Source organism: Homalodisca vitripennis, chromosome 1 (genome assembly GCF_021130785.1).
Source record: "Homalodisca vitripennis isolate AUS2020 chromosome 1, UT_GWSS_2.1, whole genome shotgun sequence".
NCBI lineage: Eukaryota > Metazoa > Arthropoda > Insecta > Hemiptera > Cicadellidae > Homalodisca > Homalodisca vitripennis.
The window spans coordinates 127,414,923-127,436,949 of record NC_060207.1 but is presented as its reverse complement, the minus strand read 5'-3'; the positions used below and the strand labels follow the sequence as shown (position 1 = coordinate 127,436,949).

General features: G+C 31.6%; 1 protein-coding gene across 2 annotated transcripts in view; it reads right to left on the bottom strand.

Moving 5' to 3' along the window:
- Window positions 1-22,027, bottom strand: part of LOC124371103 (dynein beta chain, ciliary-like) — a 186,171-nt gene that overhangs the window by 31,528 nt on the left and 132,616 nt on the right. For both annotated transcript variants that reach the window (XM_046829419.1, XM_046829424.1), the window contains 11 exons: window positions 20,719-20,958; window positions 18,852-19,085; window positions 16,429-16,555; window positions 15,338-15,471; window positions 13,807-13,932; window positions 13,457-13,613; window positions 12,917-13,062; window positions 11,936-12,105; window positions 7,208-7,346; window positions 4,565-4,729; window positions 3,022-3,215 (listed from right to left, as the gene is read on the bottom strand). In XM_046829419.1, coding sequence (XP_046685375.1) covers window positions 3,022-3,215; window positions 4,565-4,729; window positions 7,208-7,346; window positions 11,936-12,105; window positions 12,917-13,062; window positions 13,457-13,613; window positions 13,807-13,932; window positions 15,338-15,471; window positions 16,429-16,555; window positions 18,852-19,085; window positions 20,719-20,958 — 1,832 coding nt within the window. The remainder of the gene's footprint in view (window positions 1-3,021; window positions 3,216-4,564; window positions 4,730-7,207; window positions 7,347-11,935; window positions 12,106-12,916; window positions 13,063-13,456; window positions 13,614-13,806; window positions 13,933-15,337; window positions 15,472-16,428; window positions 16,556-18,851; window positions 19,086-20,718; window positions 20,959-22,027) is intronic.

Genomic DNA, 22,027 nt, shown 5'->3' with positions numbered 1-22,027 from the left:
TTTATTTTTTTAAATTTAAAAATTAATAATAATAATATTTTAATTACATATAATGTAGTGAAATATTTTACATAATAGTATATTGCAAAAATTACCTGTAAGACTACATATTTATATTTTCTAGCTCATGAGAAACTCGGCTTCATTCTGATAAGCCACATGACTACTTTTAAGAGTATTTTGGTGTTGACCCCCCCAACTCAAATTTTGAAAAATTCAAAATTCATATGTCAAACTTTTTAAATATCAACATGCACAATGTTGTACATACTTTTAAAAGTCTAATTGAGGTGAACAGAGTTTGTTTTTAAACTTTTTTTGGATCTCTAATAGTTTTTGAAATATAAGCATAAATCTGTTTTTACCTAATTTTTCCAAGATATTTTTGTGAACTTCAGGTACTAAGATCAAATCTAAATTATTATCTTTTTATGAATAAAAATTATAAAGTATAAAAAAAATTAGCATTGAAAATCATAATTTACCTTACTTTGATCTCAGACATTAAAACTCTTATACCGTTATTAAATATTCCACAAAGCCTACTTATGTTTGAAAGGGGAGGGATGGGGTTGGTTTGAGAAAGGTTTATTTAAAACATAGGTTGTGTGATAGATAATCTTATAGGTGGTGTTGCATTAAACGTTTTTGCACAGAATAAAACACTATTTACATTGTGAAATAAAAGAGGTAGTGTTTACATTGAGTGCTGTTTGTTAATATGTAGACCACAAAACTTGTTTTAAACATATTACTGAGGAAATATGAGACAGAACCCTATTGATTCTTTTTTTTCAGATTTTTAAATACTCAAAAAAAAGTAAATGTACTTATTTTTCAATGTGGCTTAATCATTTTGATGTAATTTTTCAATCTTATTTAGGTAACAATAACAGATCCGTTCTCAATACCATTACAAATTTTGACTGCTGAGGTACCTCTCCCAATGTATTAGCCTATCACTTGACTTCAACCAAAATTAGTTTGACTTCATCCAAAATTAGTGTGGCTGAGGATCGGTTTCTTTCTTATGAAAAATTCCTTTATTGATTTAGAGAAAAAATATTGTGTGCTTATATAGTGTAAATCGGCTCTCAGATCCTAGACTAATACATATTTAAGGATTTTACAAATATATGAGCAATGTAGTTTTGTCAAAAGTCTCAAATTGTCTAAGGAATGGTAAAAATATGGCTTATTTCTTTAAAAATGTTTTTGTCATCAAATTTATATTTTATTTACTAAACTACTTAAATTACAATTTCTCTATTGCCACATTTCTGATTTAGATGTATATCAAAGATACAAAACTAGTGAAATTATCAAGTTTCTTAACCTAAATCTTTAAAAAAAATTCAATATCGAACTATACATGGCATAATCAATTTTCCATGAATATTTGAGGAATTTTGCTATTCATCAAAGACCAAGGTCTATTATTTTGTACTAGCCTACTAGTACAAAAATCTACTGATCTTCTAGTCTACTACTACTTTGGTCTACAGTCTGATACTCGGAGGATGAAATCACTATACAAAAAGACCCAGTGTGTACAGGCAAGAAATAGTTTAAATTTTACCTATGACAAGCAATAAAAAAGCAAGAATGTTTTTGTAAAATGAAACATACATTTTAAAAATTATTTAATTGATAAACCAATTTACTTAATGAATAAATATTCTTATTTGTAATGACTCTATATAAAAGAAAAATATTAGATTTAATTAGATTCTGACACTATTCAGATGTAGGTTGTACTATTAATGAAGAAATAAAAGTTTCATTTTGACAAATTTACCAAAATAGCTACAATAATAAAAGTTACATTAAAATTTACCCATTTTAGTTATTTTCATATGAATATACAAATACCATTTTGAGGGGAATTTCTCATTAGTTTCTTTTTTATTTAAAAAATGTTGTTATTTTTATTATACATTTCCCACTAATGTATGTATACAAAATTGAAAATTTGAGTATTTGTGAATAAATTTGCATTTTTTATTGAGAATCTGATAGGTCTCTCTTAAAATCATGTCTTTGTATGGTTGTCTCTCTATGCAATAAATCTTGATAGAAATTCCTAGAGACTTCAAACTTGGAATGTAGGTTCTTCTTTGTCTAACGAAGAACTTAATTGATTTTGGAGTAAAAATTCAAAGGAAAGCAAAGTTGCAAGGATGCTATGAAGAGTAGTAGAAAATTAGTGTATAGTCATAAATATAAGATATGCTCAATCTGGAGTTCAATGGAACAGGAATTTAGAGAATACAAGTTCGATGTCATTGAATTGTAACAATACCATAAACATGTTCATAGCTAGTATCTCACACAAACAGTTTGCTCTTTTTCCATTGAATACAATTTAAAGATACATTGTATATTATTAGGAAAGAACAGGCATATATTAGTGAGATAAAGTTTTGTGCTTAGCAGGCTAATTCTTGTATGCAGTCGAATCATAGGTGCTTGATTGCTAAGTAATTTATACATGTGTCATAATCATGCATATTAAAATATATAATTAATTAAAACGTATGTATGAGTGGCTAGATTCATTTGATTCAAGTGCCTGAATTATACCTTCGATCCATCTTGAATTACAGCTTCAATCACAGTAATAATTCAATCAGCATAATTTTTTTAACACCGAAAAGGAATGCTTGTGAAAGTGTGGGTGCAACTAAAATTTCCCTCAACAAATGAGAACGAAAAAGGAACATTTTAATGTATTGATTAATTTTCACTAGGCCAGGAGAAAGGTATAGTCAGTTTTGAAAAGATTTTCATTACTTTCTGTTAAGGCCTTTGATATTTTGTTGCATCAGTTTATTTATTTGACATAAATAAGACAATTAATTTTGACAACATTTATTCCTGTATTTTTCAAGTGAATTGTTAATGACCCATTACTGAATATCAAGGTTAGAATAATACGCATTTCCCTGTGGATTATGTCTCCTATATTGAGCAAATATTTGCTCCAAAATAAACACAGTCACGAAACAACAAACAACTTACGTGCCCTTCTTGATAAGATTGCGACCCAACAGAGAATCCAGAACAGGATCGACCGATTCTCCAATGTTCTCTATCAAGATGGTGGAGCCGTCCGACAATGATTTCTCAATGCGCTCTAGATAGTTTTTTTGCCCGAGTCGGATCACATGGAGCTTAGCACCATACATTGCTTTGATCCACTTGATCCCTTGCAGCTATATAGCAGACACAAGTCAGGACAGGTTCAGATAAGGATATAAATTGAAATAAAATATTTTCTTGTTAGCTTGGTAAGGTAGTATGCTTCCAGCAAAACAATGGAGAGATGAAGTGCTATATTACTGTAATAGGAAGTAATCATAAGCTAATATATGATGCACGTCCATGGAGAAGTCCACTGAAATATACTTTATCTCTTAAAAAAAGGTATATTTAAAGTTATTTTCAACAGACTTTTCACCAATATTTAGTTACTTATCATAGTATGTAATCAACTATCCAGATATTTGTTTTAGTTTCAGATGTCTAATACTAGTTATCTTACAATTCGAGATTTATAAATTAATAAAAAACTTTACTTTACTGCACTTAAATCACACACTTGGGTTCAACCGAATAGTCCTATACTACTTGTAAATGAACTTTTTAGTGTATGTAGAGTCAAATAAACAATAAAGAGGTATATCGTTACAATTTAAAATTTTCTCTTTAATACACAATGAACCCTGCCTTTAACACTCCAACTGGCCATATAGTAACATTTGTATTGGCAAGTCCATTTTGGTGAATTTGCAAGGGTTTTTGCCAAAGTATATAGAATATGAATATTAAAGTGGAAAAAACATTAGCACTCATAAAAAATACTTAGCATGAAGTAAGGTAAGTGATTAATTGTTGGAAATATTCATTAGCATTTTCTGTTCCCTTCAAAATTAAAATGCCCAGATCTCAAAGGATTTTCAAGAAGAGGCTGTACTATAAAAAGAAAATAATGTTAATTGATGTTTCAGCTAAATTAAAGTAAGAGATAGCTGATAGATAGAAAAGGGAAGCCTCAAGGATACTTATGAGCAGTGGGAAGAAGCTGGACCCTCTAATGGGTCAGGAATGTATTAATTTGGTAAGTAAAATCTACAACTTCATATTTTTTTACAAATGATGATTTCCTAACCCTGTTCTTTTTCCTCAAATTTTATAACAGATGTCATAATGATTTTGTTGTGCTCATTTACAATACCTAACCAAAACTGCTGAACATCAAGTATAATTATAGTTTTGATTTTAAAATAAATAAATAAATATATATATAAATATATATATATATATATAGTTAAAATCCAAAATATATATTTTTAATTACACAACAAACGCATTTATATTACTTATAAAAATCAAGTACTACGGTTTCCACTTATAGATAAAAGTACACGCTGTAGAGAGAAAAATGCAGAACTAAAATATATTTAATATAACCCGAGAAAAGCAAACATATTTTAACATTAAGGAGGAAGTGTAAAGTACTCTCCTTAAGTAAACTTATATAAACAGTGGCATAAGACGTTACCTGTGGATCAATCATAAGGGGCCAACGCTCAGAAGTGGTTAGTATAGTTGCATTCTCTGATGACATTCGGTCACTTGGCAAACCAAAGTTCTGCCATTGAGCTATCTGAGCCTCATCCGTCAACAGACTGAGTGGATCCACATCTCCAGACAAAGGTATGGCAGGCTGTAATATATCAGAATGTCAAATCTGGCCAACACTCAAAGGTGGTTAGGATGGTTGCCTTCCCTAATGACATTCAGCCACTTGGCAGACCAAAGTCACTGAGCTATCTGAGCCTCATCCGTCAACAGACTGAGTGGATCCACATCTCCAGACAAAGGTATGGCAGGCTGTAATATATCAGAATGTTGTAACTGGCCAACACTCAGAGGTGGTTAGTATGGTTGCATTCTCTGATGACATTCGGTCACTTGGCAGACCAAAGTCACTGAGCTATCTGAGCCTCATCTGTCAACAGACTAAGTGGGTACACACCTCCAGACAAAGGTATGACATGCTGTAACATATCAGAATGTTGTAACTGGCCAACACTCAGTGGTGGTTAGTATGGTTACATTCTCTGATGACATTCGGTCACTTGGCAGACCAAAGTCACTGAGCTATCTGAGCCTCATCTGTCAACAGACTAAGTGGATACACACCTCCAGACAAAGGTATGACATGCTGTAACATATCAGAATGTCACATCTGACCAACACTCAGAGGTGGTTAGGATGGTTGCCTTCCCTAATGACATTCAGTCAAGAGTCATTATATAAAGGAGTTGAAATTACAGAAAAGAGTTAGACCTACAAAAGGAGAACTTACTTTACACTTAGATTAGGTATATAAATCATGCACATAGAGTATTGGTGGATGCTAAAGTAAATGGAGACTATTAGCTATATATCCTTAAATAATCTAAAACTATAAGAAATGATACATTATGTGGTGATGTATTTATCTTACTGATCGGCCACTGGAAATTTTCTCATTTTCTGATACACATCATTGGTGTAGAACAATGCAAAGAACATTATCTCGTGTCTTGTGTACCTTCACCTGTGTCCACTTGTAAAAAGCTGAGGAATTGTGCTTCTGTGTAGGAAGGATTCTATTAAAAATAATATATACTTCCATTATATTACTCTTATTGAATAAAACCAACAAAAGAGAGAGGGGATAAGCAGCAAGCTAGAGTGTGTCTTGTTTGTAGCTCCATGTTTTTTTTTATTATTATTACGTGGTAATTTTAAGAATTTTAATAGGTTTCCTCACAGAGTTGAATGCGTTAGATCAGATGGCAAGGAATCTGGTTGGAAAATTGTCACTCGAGGAGTGCCATAGGGTTTTTCGTTGGGTCACTTAGTATTCTTCTTATACCTTAATGACGTTTTTACGGTTATCAAACACTTCCAGCTACCACTTATACGAAGAGGATTTGCACATATACCGACACTTTACTATAAACCACATGCACAACTCTGTAAACTAGACAAACCAAGATATTTAAGCCATAAGCATGGACTCAAAGTTAATGAAAACAAGACAAAAACAATGTTACTGTGATACTCACGTTTACTGAACAATATTACACTGTTCCCCAGTTACAACTTAATAACAAGCTACTTGACTCCTGTGACAAAGTGAAAAACCTTAGTTTAGTTTTAGATAATAACTTGACCTGGAGTGAACATGTAGCATATACTTGTAAAAGAGTTTTTGGAGCAATCCAATTTAATGTCTTGCATTCTACCTTCCTATAAACATTAAAATAATCTTGGTAGAGACTGTTGATATTTACACATTTCAACTACAGTGACGTTATAATCAATGACATAACTGTATAGCTATCCGACAGACTCCAGCACGTTCAAAATTACAGCGTAAAATTTATTTTTAGTATGAGGCACCAAGATCATGTGACTACATCTACACAGAAATGAATTTTCAGACAACTGAATATTTTCAATCAGACACACACTAGAGGACTTCATATCCTACGTTCATTAAATTCTATCTTAAGCATTAGGTTCCCCCAATTATTTGCCTGAGCGTTTCTGTTACATGTTTATTATAATTGTCAGATATTGGCCAAATTTTTGCTGTGCAACTTCACTTCTATATATAGTAAATCTTTCACTGTCACCACATGTCAATTGTGGAACTCATTACTAAAAAAGATTAAAGTAAATGTGCACAGTCTGACACAGTTGTTGGAGAGCTGTTTCTGCGGGATCGTTGGGTAATGTCCGGATGACCTTTGGTGATGCATAGAGTGTGTATAAGTTTCAGTTATTACCTAAATTTTTGTGTATGTTCTTTGATTATTAGTTATTAGAGTATTTTGATTTTTAGAGTATTTGAAATGTCATTAATTTCAATTTTGTACATAAATTATATTACAATACTATTGTAATCAGTTTAGTTTTATATAATGAAAGTTTTAAGTTATTTTTCTGTAACTTTTGTAAAATTCATACTTTGGGAGGTTAAGTGGAAGAAAGGGCTATACAGTTCTAACTTCAACTCATAAATAAAAACTATTCTATTTCATTTGAAAAGACAGCCAGGGCACTATTCTTATCGTACCGCTATGAGACACCAATGGCTGCTGAGTTCATAGTTCTCTATGAGGTGAAGTTTAGGAATTACAATCACCTTGAGTTTCCCAATGAATGGCAGCCAGTTCTTGTTCATGAGGTCTATGCGGTAGCGGCGAGTGAAACAGCCAACATATGAAATGAAAGCAGTGACCAGCAGCATGTCTCCTGGAAGTGTCTGACTCTGTCTCTGTAAACTGGAACATACCATTCCATTTTTTTTTTAAAGTTTGGACATGTTCATAAACATCATAAGGCTAAAGAACAGTTCTCTATTATCTGCATTTTTGTGAACTCTACAAAATAATATTTTACAAATAAAGTTAGTACATCAGATGATTAACAATTCTATTAACTCTTTAACTGCAGCGTTCCTGGATTCACGGCGGCACTCGACCACCAGGCTTAGTTACATACTATGAACCTCTAGCCCCAAAGTATCTGTTCCATTTTTAGGAGTTTTTGACATAACACGTTATGTAAAGTTTAGTAAATAGAGTAAACAATTAACAATGTTCACAAACATCTCAAATAATGTCAACTGAGAGTTTGTAAGGTAATATAAATAATTATTTTATCTTGGGAGGAAGGGAATAATATATATAAAAATTAAAAATATCGTGTAAGAAAATCAGGTTCTTCCAAAAATTGTTTGTGGTCTTCTGGTAATAAAAATCAAAGTTTGGATGAACTTTGACTATTCTATATACAATATGTACAAATGCCACTTTATATCAATTTAGTATTTCTTCAGACTATGGAACTCCCTAAAGCAAGGCAACACACATACAGGGCAAAGCCACAGTCTTCACACTACGAGAAGATGTCTCATATACCGCAACTCTCACCTGGCTTGTTCCCATATTGTTGTGTGCTTACACACGTTACACTGCCGCATATAGCTTATGGTGCCAACAGAATCATTATCAGTTACATGAATACTTAGCTAAGTTATCATAGCCCGGTTTACTATTGAGACCTCACTGGTCCATCTATAGAAATGTCCTGAGAAATCTTCATTCACAGGAACCAATTTTGAAATGAGAAATTCTAGTAATTGTAATAGATCCTCTTCGCCTATTGGTGTTATTGTCATTAAACATTTTATCACTATCACACAACTATCTAAAAATAAACATTGGAAAACACCTCGTAAAATATCAACGTAACCATTCTCAAACTCATGTATGATATAAAGCATGTGACGTTCAAGTGTTTGAGTAATGTCCACAAGATTGCACCACCAATTGGACAGCTATCTTCTAGACATTTCAAACATGATGTTGTATTACAACATCAAGTAACACAATATAACAGCTGATACAACAAAAATAAAACAGCTGATAATATAAAAACGAGTATACTCGGGCGTGGGTGGCTGTTGTTCACAGAACTATAGTTGCACAGTATATCTCGGGTGTGGCGGTTAAAGGGTTAAATCAGGTGATAAATAAAAAGAAAGGTAGTCTTATTGAACATGATCAAAATCTCTATATACACAAAAATAAGGCTAATGATCGCATTTTCAAGCCACAATATCTTCATTTACATTCATTTATTGTATATAATATACAGATTCAAACAAAATAGTAGTAGAAGTTAATCCTATATTATGTACTTACAGCTTGAAGCAATCTGTTATATTCTTAGTAGGATACATTTTGCACAATTACGGCATTGTCAACCACACAAAAAAAATAAAACAGTGCAGGCCTACACACACAAACACATATATTTAACTAAATGAATTAGAAGTTTGCCTAGGCGGATCATTAAACTTTAAAAAAAGTTTAAAATGTGGAGGAAGACATAACAGTACAGCAGAGTTGAGCGTTATGCACGGGTTGGTTGATTTGTTCATGTAAATGTCCCTGGTCAAGGTATCTTTCTTGTTATCAGTTACGCCCGCTCAAGTTGACTGCTTTGTTTATATTTCTATTATTGAGGTCCTGTTATAAAGGGGATGATTCCTGGTGCCAATTCTTTCATTCAAAATATTGTCCCCCCTTGTACAATAACCTTTATAATTCCTATGTCTTCTAGTCTATTCAATCTTTGTCCTTTGAGCAAGTTGTAATTATTAAGGTGCTCAGTGAATTTAGACTGTCTGCGACTTTTATAAAGGCTCTTTAAAGTGGGGTTTAAATGTTACACCCGTTTGATTTATGTAAAAATGTTCACAGTCAGTCCAATTCAATCTATAATCACCTGATCTAGAATAAATCTCTGGTTTATTAATTGTAAGTTTAATTTTTTCTTTAATTTGTTGCTGGTGCAATATGCCATTGATGATCTGTGTATTTTAAACATATTGGTCAAAATATATATATATATATATATATATATATATATATATATATATGTTGCATCAGTATAGAAAAAGTATCAAAATATATTGGTCAAGATTTTTGTTGTACTCTACTGATATGAATTTTATGATTTCATGTGGAATAGGAGTTAGTGAGTCTGGTTTTTATGTCTTGATAAATTTTACAGATTTCTACTTGATTGTAACCATTGGTCTGTGTCTGTGTATAGTTTGGTTTATAGCTTTTTGGTATAGTTGTTTCTAATCTGCATAACATTGATATAAAAGAAGCCATTTTGTATTGTCTTGGGTGGTTGGATGATTGTGCAATACCATGTCAGTATGAGTTGGACATTTTCTGTTTAATTAATCTGTTTACTGCTCTGGCTCCACTTGTAGTACGACGGCGATCTATTCACATTTAACAGAATCTGATTATGTTGTTTATGGATATTTGGGAGGCCTGTGGGTCTTGAGAGTTGTTGAGTGTGTAACTTTCAGTCTGTTTCTTGCTTCAAGATTAAACCTATGCATGCATTTCTTAACAATGCTGTTAATTTTTTCACTAAACTTTTGGGTGGGATTGTTAAATAATAGTTTGATATCATTAGTTGAAAAAATCTGTAATCTTTGTGTCATAATCTGTTTTATCCATGACAACTAAAGTGGATTTTATACTTTTAGCAGTTATGGTTGCATTTAAGAGAAGTCCATCTTTTTTTGTTAAATTGTGTTAAACTCTTTGCTAACAGCTTAACTTCAATGTTGAATGTTATTTTATTACAATTTATCAATCTAGGGTGAAATTTGTGACTGCAGGACAATTTAGTTTCCATTTTTGCCTCAATTAGTTTATTTCATTTTTAATTTATGATTTTTTATTTAAGGGTTTAATCCATTTTTCAGACGGATTGGTTTACTGTAAGTATGCTTATTAGGTACATTTACAGTATTCTTATTACACGGGTGAATGTCAACAAATCTCTATCTGTGTATCATAAATTAGGCTTATATTTCTGAACAGATCTTTATGAAAATTGACATGGAGGTTCTAGAGTAAAGAGCAAATTTAATTTTGCTAATCAATTATAAAGGAGGAAACCCTACAGCCAAAATAATGTTTTATACTTCTACTGTTTTAGATTTGTACTAAAGATTTATCAATGATCAACAGAACAAATAGTGACAAACGCTAGCTTGTGAGTTTATTTGAAGCCAAGAGCTTAGTCCAAGGGCAAAACCAATTTTTATCATTATCAATTGAAAATCAACAAAATAGATCGGTGGTCATCTAACTTTTGAACCAGTGAGCCAACATAGCATTTATAAATCTTCTACCGAGCCCCAAGGAATACTGGGTACCAAACAAAGTACCAAAAATGGAAATAACATTCATAATGCACATAAACGTACATTTATCTATAGTAATAATCAGAATAGATAATAAGTATAACAAAAAAGTTTAAATATACATTTGAAAATTTAAATTGATCTAAAATATGACCTGAGGCTAGTGTCATGTGTTTATGATTGTTTTTATGTGTTTTCTCGGCAATACTGGTGAAGAATAAATTCACATGATTTACAATCCTGTATGTGTTATCTTCTATGTGTCAATCAATTTAGAAGGTTAAATGTTTGTTTCTCTAAATTTTTGCATGTCATTCCTAATTTATTATCTTCCAGAGGACTTTAGATTGATTAAAAAAAATAAATAAAAATGATACAGTCTTTGACATTGAGCTTGCTTTGAAGTTCAGGTTAAGTTAAAATGTGTAAGTATTTTATGAAATCAACTAATCAAACAAAGTAACTTCATCACATTCATTGATAACTACCTGAAAAATCCCATGTTATTGACCTTCATAATGTATGCTATTTGTTTACTAATTTGTTTATTCTTTGATTTCCTTGTTGCCATCATGGTTAAATATAAGACCAATGTAAACCTACTTGATAGTATCATAGCCCAAGTATGGTTCCCAATGAATTGATGTTTACTATTTTTAATACGGTACTAATGTATAGGTTGAGTGTCACATTAAATTTCAGCCCTCTAGGACAACTTGTTCAAAAGTTATTATGCGTTATTGGATTTTGTCATAAATTGATGGGAGGGGCTTCACTAAGCACTCAGTCATTTACGTAAACCTAGGTTAGACAGTTTTCCTCTTTAAATTGAGTTTCTTTGTGTCATATTAATACAAAGAGCACTGTGAAGTGAGAATAAAATTCTATCTACATCTATTGTTCCTTTGCTATTGATCTTTAGTTATTTTACAAGTGAATGACCAGTACAAATGGCTAAACAGAAGAATTCCAAACATCTTTATAAACTGGATAAGGCTTTTGCAGAACATCTAAACCATGAATAAAACTGAAATAAATGTTTTCTCCAAGTTCTGTGCAAATGTATTCTTACAATATTTAACAGTTAATTACTATTATTTTGCTTGTAAAATATTAACTGAAACATACTTGGCCACTGTATCCTTCCATCTCTGATTCTCTGAGGCCAAGCCATTGACTAGACGGTTAGCCAAGTCAATAGTCTCTGCTGTCTTCTCCGCCTCAGTCTCACACTTGAGCTTGTCTGCCACTGCGTCCTCGAACTTCTTTGTCAAAACTGCCAATTCTACTTCCAGTTCCTGTACACAGAAGTCAGTGTCACTATGCAGAGATGAATGTCTTGATATAACTAAGTAAGAAAATGCAGTCTAAACTACATTCTCAAAAACATGCTATGAATTTTAGTCCAGATTTAAAGTTTGAAAGTTGCATTGATGCGATTGTAAAGATAGACATAGGGAAAGAATAAAGATCCAGTGTAATATCTACCTTACATTGGTATAAAATATTCCTTACAGGTAAGTCGAAAAGAAAAGTAAATTTTAATTGTAGCTTTCATCTGGAGATGCATTATTAATTTAGAAGGTTAATCTATACAACACTATTAGTATGACACTAAGGTTGGCATATTAAAATACTCATAACACTTTAAAAAATTTAGCAACTCCATCTCCTCAAAATCTTACAAGATAAAAATTTTTATAATACAGTTGATTGTCAAAACATGGACTTAGTTTAGTTGCAATCAGTTAGAAAAGATATTTGTAAAAAAATAGCCACTTATTTAATTTATGTTTGATTATAATGATTCAATGTTGTAACTTCCAAAAATTCTGTATGTTTAATATCTCAAAACCTTACAGATATAAAATATATCTGTATACAAACATTAAAAAATGTAATATAACCTACTGTTCTGTTTTTCTGTACTGATACAAAAATCTACCTAAACACATCCGGTGCATTACTACAATGTGAAAACAATTAAGATCTCAGACTATTGTTAAATATAGACCAAGCAATCCGTATCTGGATTTTAACCACTGTTAACTACAAACATGTTCATGATATTCCAATTTACCCACAAAATAACATGAATCTCCCACTTACCATGAGTTTGGACTTCAGTTCAGCCAGTTTGGCTCGTGCAGCAGCCAAGTCCTGGTTGGCTTGAGCTAGAGCTTTCCTTTTGGGCAACAACACCACAATCCACACCTGATGGAAGTTGTAAATGTTGATGACCCAGCTGCAAATACCTGTAAAACAAAGCAAACAATGTAGTTTGAATTGTTAGGGCTAAAAGTAAGAATTATTTCTAATGATAGGAAAATCAGTAGACTTACTTCCTTGAAGACATGGTATATGACCACAAGCTCCTGTCAATGTGGGTATATTCACGATTCAGTCTGTTACCTGTACTAACTCCAGTAGTGTTCATTGTGTCAACTAGAGAATAAATACCTTTTAGTTGACTTTTGACTATTGATTAGTTTTAAAACAAACACTCCAACAAGAATGAAAGTTTGAAATAAAAAAAAAACCATGGATAACAATAAATAATAAAGTTTTGAAATAATACAACAATGAAAACTAAAGGCCTCGCACAAGTAAAAATAATTATATTTATTTATTTAAAGAAGGAAACTGTACCAGCAGCAGCAGATGACTTGGACATGACAAAGTCAGGATCAAACTCAGGATCAGACAGGTACTTCTTGACTAGCTCTGTGATGATGTCCTGGTGGATGTTTTCCTTGTCGTAGTTGACCAGATTAGCCAGGAACTTGTCCAAGGCTCCCATCATCACCTAATACCACACACTTATATTATAATTTAGTTTGATCATCACAGACACAAAACAAGGCTTTCTTCTGTACTATGTGAGAAAACGTTATCCTTCAGTAAGGAATCCTTAGATTGCCCTTTTAAAAGATTTTTTTAAAGAGATTTCCACATAGGTTAGTAGCTTTGTATACTGACGGTTGATGAACAATACTTACTTTACACGCTTTCCAACTTCGGTCTTTTGGTAGTTTGCCCTTGCTGAACAATACCATCACAGCCTCACAGATCTTCACCACTGCAGTGGGAGGTGCACCAAAGGATTTCAACTCTGTTAGATTATTCTAAACAAAACAATATTTAAATAAGATACATTTAATTTAATTACTATTAAAGAAAAAAAGCACTTTCTTCTTTACAGTAATTATTTGAATTTCTATAGTTTGCTAGATATTGACAACCCATTATAGTGAACTAAAATTGGTGAACTAAATGGTTAAAGCATTATAGTGTATTTTTTAACCACCTGATGATGGAACTTTTGTTCTAAAAGTAGACTTCTACAACATTTGGAACTGTTTTGACAAGATACAGTTCCATAGCTAAAAGACTATGAGTTTTGATTCCTAGATATGATGTTTGTATTTTAATTCCATTACTCGAACAATTTTAATTAGAGTGATAAAAAGCAAAAATATCTTATTAAACATTAAAACATTGATGTTAAGCATTTTGATAACTATTGGTAGTCATCTTATTATTGAAAATTGTAACTGAACTAAAATTAAATTTTAAAATAGTACAGTGGTGGCCTAAAATAAATTACATATGATATATAATTGTATACAATGCAATTCCATTATGAGAATTTAAAAAAAACACTGAATCAGCTTTTAAATTAATATGAAACTAATGGGATAATGAAATTAAAAAAAAATATATAAAAGTGGTTCATTAGAGAATGTTTTGAAAAGGTTTCATATATATTTATGAAAAATAACCAAAAAAAGTAATCTAACTGTTCATTTTTGAAAGATTGCAGATAGAAAATTGTGTTTTTATACCAACAAGACTTAATTTTTGTATTATTATAAATTTTTGGAGTCGAACTGAAAAAATGTTACAGCAAATTCACCTTCATAGAAAGAGTTACAAGAAAAATCATTTTGGTAAAAATTGGAGCAATTGTCTTAATTCTGTTTACAATATTTAAGGCCAACTGGCATTAACTGGAGCCAGAGAATTAGACCACAGAACTGTTAGACCTTGTTTAAACATTAGAAAAAAGGTAAACCATGGGTGCACAATACCAAGTATTGCAACCATTTAAAATCAAAACTGTAGTCGAACTGCAGGAATCTTAAAAGGATGTTGGTTTGTAATAACCAATAAATATATAAAAACTTAAGATTCTGTATCTATTTCAATGCCTTACATTTTTCAAATTGGGCATCATTCCAATGAAAAATGGGAAAATAAGAGGTTATTCTTGTTAGAAAAAATTAATATACTTCATTTGGGGAGCAACTTAAAGATTTAGGAACAATAGCAAGTAGATCAAATCTACCAATTCCTTACAATCTTCATTTATAATTATTTAAAATTAATTAGAGGAGCAAAAGTTTTGATCACTCTGTACATATTCTTCCACAAGAAAATAAAGAGCTTAAAAAGGAACTATTTCAAATAAACCATGCAAATTGAATTAAATAGTTTTGAAAAGGTGAGATTTTATAGTTAATTGATTACCTTATTTAAAGTATTTAATGCAGCCATAGCTGCAGTTAAAGCTGGCTCAGCCTTCTCCAAATCTTCTTCACAAATCTTCTGCTTCACCATGATGTCTTCCTCCATGATCTTCACCTTCCGCTCTTCTTCAGCAACTAGTAAAATGGCAGGAATGTATATAACAGTATAAAAACATTATTTCTTTAATAAAATTATAAAGTTTAATAACTTTTGTGATGGTCGTGTTTCTCATTGCGTTTTGTTTGTGATTGCTATGCATGTCAGTTACTTCAAAAAACTTAAATTCAGGAGCAATTCAAATTGTTTTTATTTTGTAATCAAATAAGTGTTTATCTATCCGATAAATAAATTTGATAGAATTCCACACTCTAGTACCAATGATGCAGAATGAGTAATTTATCATTTATTATATCCTACAATTGCCCAATATTAACTAATTTTGTTTGATCCACCTATTTATCATTTAATCAAAACTTCCAGCATTTTCTTTATCAAATTAAACGTTTTCTTTTCAAACCATGTCAAAAATTATTAACATTATGAATATCGAGGTATTTCAGCCATGCTGTGGAGAGCCATCTTCAGTCAACAGAGGTTAAACAGAAACTTCTTTCACAAATCTGATGACAGTCATATTTCCAACTTTTTAAGCTAAGGACTCCTTCCTGTACCTCTTTTTAAGATCTTTTTTCATGAAAAAGCTAAAGATATTCAGAGAACAAATTTTTAAATCCATTCAACTGTTTAATTAAAATTAAAATTGCATTGCCCCTTGTTTGATGTAAGCTTCCCTATCGTCAGTCAATATCCTCTTCATAATTTTATAACATATTGTAACATTAAAAATAAGAATAAAAGATTATGCAGCAGATTATTAATGTATAATTTATTTCAAATATGTTTGTATAATTTCATTCCTTTCCATTTAGCCCATTATATATATATATATATATATATATATATATATATATATATATATATATAAATTATTTCTTATGTAAACATTTTAAAAATCAATACTGTAAATGAAGAAAATTAAAAAAGACTTTAATTGCAATATTAATCTTTAAGAACACCAAATTAGTTCTTACCTTTAATTTGCTCCTTAGCAACTTTATCTTGTTCTTTCCCTACAATTTTGATAAGTTCTGTTGCAGCTTTGGTTTTCTCTAATATAATTTTCTCTTGTTCAGCCAATTGACTCTTTAAGCCTTCAACCTAAAGTATAATGACATGTTTTGAATAATATATTATAAAACATAAATCTGATCAGTTACAATTGACACAAATATTAAGCTGATATGTTATAGAAACTAATAATAATAACAACTCTGTATTACATGTAGACAATATACATTATTGCATCACAAAAGTCTAAACAGATTTTTGTACAATCCTCACCAATTATTCTTAGATAAAAAAAAGAACAGACATTCACTCATTAGTCTGTACAATACCATCATATTCTGCATTTACACAATTTTGAACGGTTTGTCTTTAAATTCATCTCCAAACATCTTAAATGCAAGAAGAAAGAGAAAGAAACAAAATTAATTTCCAAGCCTTGGTTATTTTTTGGTTTAACACAGAGAGTTGTCATCCATTGAATAGTAGTTTTAATTACTTTATCGATAGACCCCCAGCTATTTATCTTCTGGTTATTCAAACTTACATTTGATCACTGGATCAATTGACCAGTGTAATATTGTAACATTTGTAAGTGCTAAACAATGTTATTGATACAGCAAAGACCAAGCTAGTTGATTTTGCAATCAGAAACCAGTTGGATAATGAATGTTTGAATATTATCATAGGGGATACCGAGTTTAGTCCGTCAGCCACTGTTAATTATCTTGGTGTTGTTTTTGACCGTAATCTGAACTTCTCAAACCATATTGAGAAAGTTACAGGCAAGCTAAGTAGCAGTATTTTTTTATTGTCTCGACTTGCCTGTTTCAAAAGTGCTGACATCCTCTTGTTGGCTTATCATGGTTGTTTTTACCCTTATTTATCTTATGCAGTACCAATTTGGGGCCATGAAAGCACCAAGACGCAGTATGTTTTCAGGTTGCAGAAGAGAGCTGTTCGGATAGTTTTTCACTTGGCCGGAAATCAGTCATGCAGATCGCTATTTCGAGAGAAAGGCATACTCACTTTTCCATCAATATACATCCTCAACAGCCTGACATTTCTAATCAAGAATTTTGGTTTATTTACTTCTCATATTACACATACTCATAGATACCAACTCCGTCACAACAATAACATAACCCTACCTCGCCATAGCACCACTTTTTTCAGAAATAAAACATATTCCTCCTGCATATCATTGTTTAATTCTCTACCACAGTATCTAAAGAATGTTAAGGAGCCCAACAAATTCAAAAGCCAATTGAAAGAATTTTTAATTCAAAAGGAATATTACAGTGTCCAGGATTACTTACAGTACTTCAGAGAAGAAAGACTAGTTTTAGTATGTTATGTTTTGGTTCTGTATGTAATGTTAAATTTAGTAATTTAGATAATTTTACTTTAATTTGACCTCTGCCTGTGCAATCCTTGTATTGTTTGTGGCAATAAATGATTTGACTTTGACTTTGATTGGGCTTGTTGTGATGTATTTTATGTGGTGATTAAGCATGAACCGATGTTATTGATTTGGATAGTAGCAGTTTCTGGTCTGTTGCTCAAGGTCAATGAAAACAACAAGCAACTGTACAATAGTTGACTGTGCTGCCACTTCAGTCACAAGTGTATAAATATTCATGTTAACAACGTGTTCATTGTACTTATAATGCTGTTCTTCAAAAAGGTTGAAACTGCTTTGGCTTTTTGTCAACAATAATTGTTCAATATATTCATACTTTTGTTCTCCATGAAGGTTGCAACCGTTGTGACTTTGTTATGTATCTTTATGCCTGTTCACAATAATGTCCTCAAATGTTACAATTTTAACTTACTGAATAGTTCTGTTGCTACTTGCGTTATGTAGTTGAGTGTGACATCTTCCCATAACATTAACTTTAACATGTACGATTGAGTGTGGTGAACTTTGGAATTTTCTGGCCTTTTTTATTAGGCCTGCTATTCCCCACATTAAACTAGGTACTACAAATTTTCTATATCAGGTAAATAAAAAATTTATAAATACAAATTAAATATTTTTAAATGACTGATACATTACACAATGGATCACATTTAGAGTTCTTAATTTTGTACAGAATATCATTTTATTGCTCTCATCTTTTTATTTCTTCTTGAATATAGGTTATCCAGACTTGTTTTTAAAATCTTAAAAGTATATATATATATATATATATATATATATATATATATATATTTATATTTATAATTTGTATTTTCTGAGTTTAATATTAAATTGCTATCTGAGAATAGTTGACTTACTACAAAAAATAATTAAAAGTAGTTTATTCTAATTTAACTTGACATTATATTGAGATACAGCTATCTTCACTAAAACTCTGTTTGAAGTCGTACCTGAGATGACACCTACCTGATCTGAACAACCAACAAGTTTCTTCAAACCGTTCTGCAGACGACGGCTTCGTGCCAGACAGTCCTTCACAGTGAACTTGAGCAGTTTAGAGTACAAATTTATCTGCTCCAAGAACGACTTGGGGGTGGTATAATTGTACCTCCTTTCATTCTCTAGGTAGGCTTGTGACATGGTGTTCACACTGGTGTGTACGTAAGCCATGAACAGTGACACGGACTTACGTATCTGGTTCTGTATGTAATATAACACCAAGTTTTACTTGTTTTTTTACTAATATACCAATTACATACAAATAAATAACTAAGATAAAATAACTAGTTAAAAATTTAGCAATGATGATTCCAAACTTTCAGATTCTTCTTCAAATTCTATGTTCGATCTTAATAATTTCATTATAATTTCACAAAATAAATATAAAACCTTTTAAAGAGAATATTCATGCAGATAGATGTTAGGTATACTAATGGTAAAAATTTAATTCAAATCTATAGATATTTCTTTTAAATGTCATTTTTTATCATTTTGAAAACCACTATTTATCTAATATTTTTTACATCTAAGGGGGATCCCAAAACATATATTTCCACTGATATCCAGACTTTTTATCGACAAAATTCTATTTTCTGTAATAAGAGGCATGAAATAACAAAAGTAAAGGGCTTCAATTACAACTTGGAAATTGTATTTTAACAGAAATTTCTACTTAATTGTCATACATTAATACAATGTTCAGGCTTAGCGATGCCAGAGTGGAAGAATAAAAATATAAGTACAATGCAATTAGCTGTTCCATTCAGCTGACTACAATTTCTGCCATTTTTTAGATGTTTCTATCATCTATCCATCTATGTGATGGCTCTTGATAGAAAGGTCTAGTGTCTTGACAATCTTGTATGTTCCAGTTCAAATGGAATAAAAAAATGTTGCTAAGATAATAAAAATTTGGAGATATTTCACCCATCTGCTGTCCATGTGTGTATTCATGGGAGTACAAGGAGGTACGTTGTACTTCCAAAATTTTGATATCAAATGTAACAATAACACATGAGAGTGAGATGTGCTTTTAAAACAAGAAGTATTAAGGTAAATGTATGAATAGACTAGTGTATAATACTTTTATTTATTTTGAAAATGTTACTATCTTTTAAATTATGATTTGTAACAGTAGAAAATTATATGTGCATATTAACAGTTTGTGACTTATGTAATAAATCCAGAATACATTTTAATTAATGATTTTAGCTCTTATATTACAATTGGTTCATTGATTCAACATTATAAAGACAACTACATTTTTAAGGTTTTCTTACAATGTGAACTGTTTAAAACACAGTTTCTTCACAATGCAATAACTTTTTACCAAGAAAGTCTTTTATTACTATAGGACAACCTGCATTATTAATGTAAGACAAAACAGTTCAATGGTTTTCCTACCTCAATGTATGTCCGCACAGACACTTTCGATAATAAACTAATGCAATTTGACACTGGGAACTGGATTCTAGCAGCTCCAAGATTGTCTGTGGTTCTGACTCCACAAAAAACCCTGTGAACCTCCCTTGATTGCCTTTGGTTATTGTTTAATGATCAAACCAAGCTACGAAAAGGACCATAAAAAATGAACCATTTTTAGCTACTATCAATTCCAGTTCTCACTCACCCGCTGGCTAAAAATACATATTTGGGTACATGTCTCAAGTTGATCTCAACTGTCTTTGAAACTTGTCAAGTTGCAACTTATAAACAGTACTAGAACTAGAAAACAACAGATAGACTTGCATATTTTATGTGTTGTAATTAACTGTTATATAACAATAAAACCAACTTAATAATCAATTCACATGGAATGTCTGATTCCTCTTACCGGAAGCACTTCAATTTCACTGAGGAATCTGGCGGAAACGGACACCAATGCCTCTTGTGGCCACTCCATGAACCAGTTGATGGAGGTACAATTAACAATGGCAGGAAACTTGCGGGACCGGACTCGCAGTGTAGAGCCAACAGGAGAGAAACACAGGATCACCTTAATCAGCTTCCGCACCTTGCTGATAAAGTACTTCCAGCAGTTCTCTCTCGTGTCAGGGATGCCAGCACCTTTCACCTGTCAAGCACACAAGAGTTGCATCGACAACAATTGGCTTGAATTTTCTGATACAATAAGTTAAAATTAATTATTTTTCAGACAGTATTGTGAACATTTGAAGAAAGTGGAACCTAAAAGTTATATTGCATTTTAATCTTAACAGATTTTTGTGACACATAGAGAGTGTCTTCAGATGTTCTTCTACTGATCTATCATAGTTATATACATTATTTTTTAATGCATGGTGCCATTTCTATGCCAATAGCTCATATTCTAATTGTATGTTTGTATCACAAAAATGAGCTATTGGATTAATTTCTAAAGCACCAGATAGAGGTAACTGTAAAAATGTATTTATTAGGTTAAATATTTTAACAATTCCGTGTATTTATATTTATCAGCGTCTTATATGCATGAAACAATACCCACAACTGTTTACATGTAACAGTGATTGTCACAATTATGAAATAAGAAATAGGTTAAACTTAAGAAACGATCTGGTATCGTACAGTGCAATACAAACCAGCTTTAACCCATTCGATATTAGGTGGACAGTGCCCGTCCTTCAGTTTGTGTGGCACAATGACTAAGACGAGCAACGCCCATCCGCTAGACACACCGTCAACATAGTTGAATATATTGCAGCATTCACAATAGCTGTGCAAGTGCTTTGTTCTCAATATTTTAGTCTATGTTTTTCTTCTGTTTTGTTGCTGTAAAACATCTGATATTGCTTCAAATCACATGAGCAAAACAGCTGTCTTTTGTTTGTAAACAAGTCAGTCAAGTTGGTGAGCCGCAACCAGGATGATGTATTTGTAAATTTGGAAAAATTTTTGAGCTCACGTAGCTAGTGTTTTAGTTGAAAGTAGTGATGAGAAAAGTGACAGTGAACAAGATGACATGATTAATGATAAGAATGAAATGTCTGCTAGTATGAGCAATAAAGACGAACAGATACAACAGTGATAGTGAAAGTGACGATGGCTCACCGGCTAGGTTTTTTGACTTTGCGTGGAGTGTTGGAGTGTATAAATTGTACTGGAAATCATGTAATAAGTCCTCTAATATCGAGGCAGTTGGGGGA